The sequence below is a fragment of the Clarias gariepinus genome, chromosome 10 (assembly GCF_024256425.1).
Source record: "Clarias gariepinus isolate MV-2021 ecotype Netherlands chromosome 10, CGAR_prim_01v2, whole genome shotgun sequence".
NCBI lineage: Eukaryota > Metazoa > Chordata > Actinopteri > Siluriformes > Clariidae > Clarias > Clarias gariepinus.
Window position 1 is genome coordinate 14,070,319 of NC_071109.1, and position 8,913 is coordinate 14,079,231.

At 35.9% G+C, this 8,913-nt stretch overlaps 1 protein-coding gene across 1 annotated transcript; it reads left to right on the forward strand.

The window, feature by feature from the left end:
• The first annotated feature begins 1,322 nt into the window (after positions 1 to 1,322).
• commd5 (COMM domain containing 5) lies at positions 1,323 to 8,443 on the forward strand. The gene is made up of 7 exons (XM_053506227.1): positions 1,323 to 1,836; positions 1,949 to 2,109; positions 3,499 to 3,527; positions 4,014 to 4,064; positions 4,220 to 4,309; positions 5,593 to 5,668; positions 7,357 to 8,443. The coding sequence occupies exons 1-7, from the start codon at positions 1,722 to 1,724 to the stop codon at positions 7,480 to 7,482; spliced, it is 648 nt and encodes a 215-aa protein (XP_053362202.1). The 5' UTR covers positions 1,323 to 1,721; the 3' UTR covers positions 7,483 to 8,443.
• Positions 8,444 to 8,913: the final 470 nt, after the last annotated feature.

Consider the following 8,913-nt stretch of genomic DNA (forward strand, 5'->3'; position numbering starts at 1 on the left):
ATTTTTATCATAGGTTTATGGTAAAGTATTGAGACAGAATATCAACCAAAAATCCAGAAAAAGCAAATGATACAAATGTTATGAATTAAGTTGCATTTTAATGAGAGAAATAAGTATTTGATCCCCGAGCAAAACATGACTTAGTACTTGGTAGAGAAACCCTTGTGGGAAAGCGCAGTGGGAAGATGTTTCTTTTAGTTTTTTTATGAGATTTGCACACATCTTGGGATGCATTTTGATCCACTATTCTTTACAGATTTTCTCTAAATGTTTAAGGTTTCTTGCTTGTTGCTTGGCAACTCAAAGTTACAGCTCTCTCCGTGAATTTTCTATTGGATTAAGGTCTGAAGTCTGGATAGACCACTCAATGACCTTAATGTGTTTATTCTTGAGTCACTCCTTAGTTGCCTTGTTTGGGGTAATTTTCATGCTGAAAGACCCATCCACAACCCATCTTCAGGAGGTTCTCATCCAAAATTTGACAACACATGGCCTTATCCATTGGGCCCTCAGTGCAACAAAGTCAATCTGTACATTTAGCAGAGAAACAGCCCCAAAGCATTTACATTTGGGCATTTAGCAGACGCTCTTATCCAGAGCGACTTACATTTTTATCTTATTACACATCTGAGCAGTTGAGGGTTAAGGGCCTTGCTCAAGGGCCCAACAGTGGCAACTTGGTGGTTGTGGGGTTTAAACCTGGAATCTTCCGAACCATAGTCCAATGCCTTAACCACTGAGCTACCCCTGGCCGCAAAGCATAATGTTTTCACCTCTGTGCTTAACTGTAGGGACTGTGGTGTTCTTAGTGTCATAGTCAACATTTTTCTTCCTCTGAAAACAGCAAGTCGAGTTGATAACAAAGAGCTCAATTTTGGTTTCATCTGACCACAGCAGTTTATTCCAATCTTTCTATGTTTATTGGCAAACCTCAGACGGGTCTGTACATGAGTCTTCTTGAGGAGGGGAAGCCTTGCCGCGTTGAAGGATTTCAATCCATGCAGGCGTATTGTGTTACCAATGGTTTGTTTGGTGATTGTGCTCCCAACTGCCTTGAGATCATTCACAAGCTTCTCCTGTGTAGTCCTGAGCTGGTTTCTAATTTTTCTCATGAAAAATGAAAAATTGCCCTATCTTGCAACACTGTTTTAGCGAGGCGCACTGACTGATGAGGAACTTTGATGAAACCCGTACACTTTTCACAGTAGAAAAAAAAACATTTCCCGTAACTCTTTAGAGGCAGATCACATGACGAACTTAGGCGGAAGTATACCTCAGTTCGCTGCAACTCGTAACTCAACTTGAAACCTCCCACTTCCCACATTCTTGCCTTCTCTCGAACACAGCCGTCTGAAGTCGGAACAAGCGTTCCTTCTAAGCTGTCCGGGAGTTAAAAACGGAAATTAAAATGTTGTTTATGTTGTATTGGACTGCTTAAACGCGCTATAAATTCGTGTTTCCACTATGAGTGATGTTGACCTTGTTGAAGTGGCCCAGCTTGAAGATGTCGAGGGTTTCGGAAAACTCCGTCTTAACGAGTAGCAGTTACGAGTTGGTGATGCGTGTTTTCCTACTGGGAAGTCGAATATTCAGACTTCCTATCTGGTGATGGATGTAGTGTATTAAACAGACTGAATCTGATCACGTATGTGTTGTGCTGCCTCGCTTCGGATATGGACTTAAATTGACCGTGGAATTCCAGATTCTTCACGGATGTTGACATGATGGCTGATCATAATGTTGTTTTTCTGGGAGGAAGAATTTCCAGAGAAGTCGTCAGTATTGCCAAACACTTGAAAGACGTGGATAAACAGCTGTTTAGACAAATTATTAAAGGTGAGTTAGCTAGCAAATCATTAGAGAAACTAAAGATATAAGAAAATGTTTATGAGAGTTGTTGTACATACATGTGTGAGGGGTTTAATATTTGCAATAATATTTTGTACAGTTGTGGTGAATGCATTGGAGGAGAAGGAGTGCAGTGTGTCTATGACAGACATTTTAAAGAATAATGCACTTCCAGAAGAAAAGCTTACCAACATTGTTTCAGGCATTTATGAGCTACTGAGAGGAGCTTTACGTCTCCCACCAGCTTCAATAAAACAAGAGGTATGTTACATTTATTAAAAACTAAAATGAAAGAGAATGTTGTAAACAAGTATTTTCTCAGGAACACTGACTGATCTGTAACCAGATCAGTCTCTTATGTCTGGTTTTGGGCCAAACAATAGTCAGCGGTTTTGTTCTTGTTGTTGATATTAACAACAACAATAATAATAATAATAATAATAATGTATGCATACAGTGAATTTACCTTCACGGTTAGTATAATTATTAGTCAACATAAACAAAAAGAAATGTAAAAAAACAGCTGTGCTTTACATAAATTTGGAAGAAATTCAACCGACCAAATTAAGGAAAATGTTATTTACATACATACATAATAGTTCAAAGGTTCAAGGTCCTGAAATTTCCAAGATCTCAGTTCAATCAGAATTATGAATTGGCTTATATTACTGGCTTTCCACTGCGACAGTGGCAAAGGTAGCCAAGCAGCCAGTGCCAAGAGTAATCATAAATTGAGTTAATTAAGTTAAGCGTATGGCTGGGAGCCATTCAAAACTGGATTGGACTTATCTGGTTAAACAAGCCATCGCTTCTGACACCTTGTTTGGGTTGGTCTGACTGGGATGCCTCTGCTTCATTCCATGTGTCCTTAAATGTTTCATTGTGTTTGATGTGTTTTCCCCTCTTTACATGCAGTTGTTGAAAGACATTAGTATCTTATCACAGTGTCAGGATCCATTGTTGGGAAATACAGCCACGTGTGTCTTAATGCATTTTAATTTAAATGTGTTAAGCGTAGCTAACTGTACCTGCTGCCATCAGAGCAAGTGTAATTACTGCATGCACATGCTGCACTCATGTGGGTTGTCCCATTTCCTGAGTTGTGCTCTTAAGGTCGGAATGTGAAAACAATACAGACACTCGCGGTACTACAAACATTAGTTTAATTTGAATTATTAGAGCTTTCCGACTTGCGTTTACATGCATTTTCTCAGTCAGAAAATCTTTTTTTACATGCGGTGAGAGTGATAACCATCTGTTGTCGTGCGTTTTAGAGAATCAGATAACAATCTCTGAATTGATAATTCAGGCATTTGAGTGGCACTGAAGTTAGGCACCAAAATATGCTGATTCTGATTTGGGGTACATTATATAGGTAAACAATCCTACTTAAAACCCTTTCAAAAATTAATGTTCTTTTTAGGTTCTTTTTATATTTTTCTTTGAAAGCTGTGACTTCTGCTATTAAAGATAAACAAAATTAGCTTGTGACAAATGCAACTGATTTTGTGCAAATCCTATTTAGGTATTCTAGAACTGTTTCAGTATTTTTTTCCCCCAAAGTGTTACAAAAGTTAAAGTTTGAATAACACGCATTAGGGAGAACCAACAATAGCTGCATATTACCCTAAATGCATTTCTGTTTTTTAGAGTTTTGAAGAAGATCTCCGTGAGCTCAGGTAAGGGGTTCTGGCTACAGACTGGTGACAAATAAATGAGTTAGTTTTAAACTTGCTACTCTCACAATTTATTGGTAAGAACTGTCTTCACACCCTGACTTGTGAATGAACTTGGGTTAAGCTGGCTGCACGACATTATCATTACCTTTTGCAGAAAGGATGGGTAAAATTAAATCCAAATTATTTTAGGTGGCTGGGATGATGAAACTAAACATTCCTTTTTGTCAAGCACAGGATTTGTGAGGAGCTCAGGTAAGGGGTTCTGGCTACAGACTGGTGACAAATAAATGAGTTAGTTTTAAACTTGCTACTCTCACAATTTATTGGTAAGAACTGTCTTCACACCCTGACTTGTGAATGAACTTGGGTTAAGCTGGCTGCACGACATTATCATTACCTTTTGCAGAAAGGATGGGTAAAATTAAATCCAAATTATTTTAGGTGGCTGGGATGATGAAACTAAACATTCCTTTTTGTCAAGCACAGGATTTGTGAGGAGTTCATTGCAGACCTTTCCTCTGTTGTCTTTGGAAATGGGTATGAAGCAAAGCTAAATAATAAATATGTTTTATTTTTATGGTACTTGTGTTATTTCACATTTAAATTTCTTATTACAAAAAAAATCAAGCTGACAACTAATTCATTTTCGCCACAGATGATTCAGTTATATGCTGTTTTATTTTCTCTTTTAGGCGACCATCATCCGATGCTTTACAGCATGGCCCAAGATTACCCACATTTAAAGAAATTAGATGGAGAGTGGATGTTGCAATTTCAACAAGGTACAGTAGTCATGTCCTTAATAGGCATAAAGTAAAATAAAGAAGTGTAAAAGAGTGCTTGTCTCCTTCTAGAATAATGCTTAATGTTGTGAGAGAAAAAACAAAAAAAAAAAAAAAAAAATATATATATATATATATATATATATATATATATATATTCTTCTAGTAATGTAAAACACATCAGATTTTGTGTATGTTAGAAATCTGTGAGCATCTGTGTTTCTGTCCCAGAGGTTTAACAAATGTCAAGTTAAAACAATATTAAATGGCTTTTGGTAAATATAGCCTCAAGTGATGAGCATTAGGTTCCAAGCACAAGGGTTCAGCAAATATTGCCCCCCAATAGCCAGTTACATTTCCTTTGTAGTTTCAGCAAAGAAAAGCATCTATAAATAAAGATGGGTATCATTTTGTGAGAATCAATATCAATGGTATGGATGGGGGATTTAAAAAAAAAAGATATATATATATATATATATATATATATATATATATATATATATAACCCAGTGTAAAAATTCATTTATAGTTCTGAGTGTTTCTCAGAACCTGATAGTACATTATCAGGTTCTGCGAAACAGCTACTTAAACCTACCTTTGTGACTACTGCCATCCATTCCCAAAACTTTGTTCACTTCCTGATTACATGAGTCTTGTTTTAGTAAAACCAAGCTCCACCCCACAATGATACAATGATATATTGGATATATTGATTTATATATAAGATATATATAAGATTTATATGTTGTTTATAAATCGTACCAAACAAAATCATTGCTGAAAGGGCTAGCTGTTCGCGAAGTACCTTATCAAAGCATATTTATGGAAAGTTGACTAGAAGAAAAGTGTGGTAGAAATAGGTTCCAGAGTCTTGAAAAAGAATGGAGTGGCATCCAAGTTAAGTCCAGTGTGACATTTGATATGTGCTGTATATGATCTGGAAGTTGAACACAGCTTCTCCAGCACAACCTAAAGACGTGCTGGAGGTGCCTTTTCATTTTGGTTAAGGCCAGCACTTTGTTTTTGCCAATTCATGTCTGAAACAATTTTTCATGCTCAGAATATTTTTCATAATTTGTTCCTAATAAATAATGTCATTGCTATTGTGGAACAACCAAGTGAAAGGGTTCCAAAAAGTGAAAAATGATGTGCTAAATCATCTAATCCAGACTGGCTTGAATAATTCTTTTGACCAATCATATGATGCACATAGTACAGGATTAATTAATAAATGAATTATTATTTTAACAAACTTCTGGTTATGGATTCCTTTTGTGTTTCAGTTCCTTGTCTCGAGCTCTACAGCCAACCATTCTGATGCAGTTGAAGCTTTCTGATGGGAATCTTCATCAATTTGAGGTAAATACATTTATTTATCTTAATTATTACATATAACTTGATGGCAATCAGACTTATCCTATTATCATGCTATAGTGCATATTTAAAAAAATTGGACTTAGAGTAATGCCTTCATTTTAATTAACAGGTAGGGAACAGTACTATAACACTGTAGTTTTAACCTCTCCCCCGCCCCCAAACTCTCACAGTCTTCCATCTGAGTTAATGCAGTTATATTGTCAGCTGAACTCAGTCTGTCTATTATCATCAAGACTTTTTTATGCAGATCTGCAACAAATCGTCATTTCACTATTTTGAGTAAACTCTAAAGACCCTTGTGCTTGAAATGACCAGAAATCAGCCCATCAGGTACCATAAAGCGTGCCAAGCTTAAAATCAGTTAGATTACTTTTTACCATTCTGATGGTTGATCTGAACATTACACAACTGTTCCACATGACTGGACTAATTTGACTAATTATGTAAATAAGCATTTAATAATTCTTCCTAGGATCAAGATAATAATAATAATAATAATAATAGTACTTTTTATTTATGGATACTTTTCAACCACTTAAGATTACTATGCAAAGACAGAAAAAAAATTAACGGTAGCAATGGCAAATTAAAATGAATAAGTAAAGGTATATATGATAAAGTAGTAATCATCAGTAATTATCACATGTACAGAAATTTTATTTGCATCTTATAATTTGAAAATAATAAGAGTCTGCTGTGAATTAGTAACAGAAACACTAGTGAGAGCTACTGTATATGATGTGTTCATCATGTGTTTTTTTTATGTGTTTTAATAATTCTTGCTTGAGCTGATAACTCACAAAAAATCTCAACAAACTCTGACCTCTGTATAACAGAGCCAGAATGCATGATTATTTTAAGGAGCTCTATACATCCTTTATTTTATTTTTACATATAGGGCCTATAATATGTATAAAACTATAATTTATTTTATTTTATTCTATATATTATAATCCTGCTTTTGCAAAAGTTTTAAGAATGACATAAATTTTCACCAAGTCTCCAGCTTTAGTGTTTTTAGATATTTTTGTAAGTTTGTTAATATGCTGTATTGTAATATACTTAGAAGCATTTCATAAGCGTCAAAGGCTTTTGTTGATGGTTACATTAAGTTTATACAGAGAGTCAGTATTTTTTCCATGACCTCTGCAATTTCCCCTTGCATGCTCTTAATCAACTCCAGGGCCACATGATGGCAGCCCATTCTTGCATATATAACACTTGGAGTTTGTCAGAATTTATGGGCTTTAGTGTGTCCACCCACCTTTTAAGGATTGACCAAGTTCTCAATGGGATAAAGGTATGGGTTTTTTCAGGCTATGGACACAAAATTTCTGTGTTTTGTTGCCCACTTAGTAATCACTTTTGCCTTATGTTATGGTGCCTCATCATGCTGGAAAAGGCTTTTTTTTTTATCACCAAACTGTTCTTGAATGGTTGGGAGAAGTTTCTCTCTAAGGATTTTTTTAAATATTATTCTTTGTTCTTGGTTGTTGGTTATTCTCAGCAACCCTACGCATGAATGGTCTTGCCTTACTGTTGGCAGGACTAAAGTTAGCGCTTTCCACTTCTTCTTTTTCTGAGTGCCCCAGATAATCGAAAACGGGATTTATCAGAGAAAATTCTTTACCCCAATCCTTAGCAGTACAATTTCTGTCTTTTTTCTTTAGATTTCTATGTCAAAGTTTCAGGAGCTGCGGTACAACGTCGCACTTATCCTAAAGGAAATGAACGACTTGGAGAAACGAAGTGTTCTCAAGATTCAGGATTATCATGTTCCTTCAATTACCTTTTAAATCAGCATATGAAGTTTAATAAATAAGATGTGTTATTGAATATAGTAGTTTGTAATTGAACATGTAATATTGTATGTATGTAATATCGTTCAAATGCAGTTTAGTAATGAATTAAAGAATGAGTTTTTCTTTTTTAAGGATGGGTTAAATAAATTGTCTTTTTCTTACTTTATTCGAATTTTTTAGCACTGTCGCCTTGCACCTCCAGGGTCCGGGTTTGATTCCAGGTACTCAGGTTTCCTCCCACAGTCTAAAGACATGCAGATTAGATTAATTTTCATTTCCAAATTGCCCACAGTGTGTGAATGAGCAAGTGAGTGTATGTGTGTGTAACCTGCGATAGATTGGCACCCTGTCCAGGGTGTACCCTGTCTCGTGCCCTAAGTTTCCTGAGAGGTTTCAGGCCCCCCACAACCATGAGTGGTATAATTGTCCCCTAAATAGGCACTTGACATGGATTTTTCTACCCAGTATTTTTATAGCAATTCAAATATGCTCTTAAAGTAGCAGTTACACTTTATAAGGTGCAACTATTCTCATGCTTTAATGTTGTGTGTGTGTGTGTGTGTGTGTGTGTGTGTGTGTGTGTGTGTGTACACCAGACTGAAGCAGGTTGTAAGTTTGTATGAAAATGTGAATGTGTATAAATCAAAATAATTAGATAGTCCCTGATGAGCAAGCAGAGGGCAACTGTGGCAAGGAAAAACTCCCTGAGATGGCTATTGGAAGAAACCTTGAGAGGACCCAGGCTCAACATAGAACTCTAATTTGGGTGATAACAGATAGCAGGGATTGATCTGCAGTCACACTGTTTGTATGTATCACTTCTCAGTCCTTTCGCTACCGAATCTATGGTATCTACTCCTGGAAAAATAAATGTCAGCTTTGTTGTCACATTGAAAATGGCACCATTTTTTTTTTCCTTAACTTATTTGACAATAAATACATACAGTAGTGCCGATTTAAGTCCATATTCTCTATACTCCTGACAAATATAATAAAAATTCTTAATAATAAAGAATAAAATCATCTTTAAACATCGTTTTGTGAAGAATATTTTGTATATATTACATTCAATAAGCAAACACAATAATAAGTTTACACAATGTCACAACATTTATTTCTGTACAAGATATTGTATTTATAATGGGGAGTCAGACCGTTGCTTTTTTGAGGCTAATGAATCCTGGCATTGTCATTTTGGAATATTCCCGTGCCATTAGGAAAGAACAAAAATCCACTAATAGAAAAACCTGATCATTGAGGTAGTCAGCAGACCCAATTTTTGGGCATATAAAATTACTGAGACTAGACCAACAGAAGCTACTCGAGATCCCTTTTTCCCTTTAGGCTTGGGTACTTGGCATTATGTGTGCTTCGCTTTATCTGCATGTCTTTTTACCCTGATGCACCCATCACTCTGAAACGGTA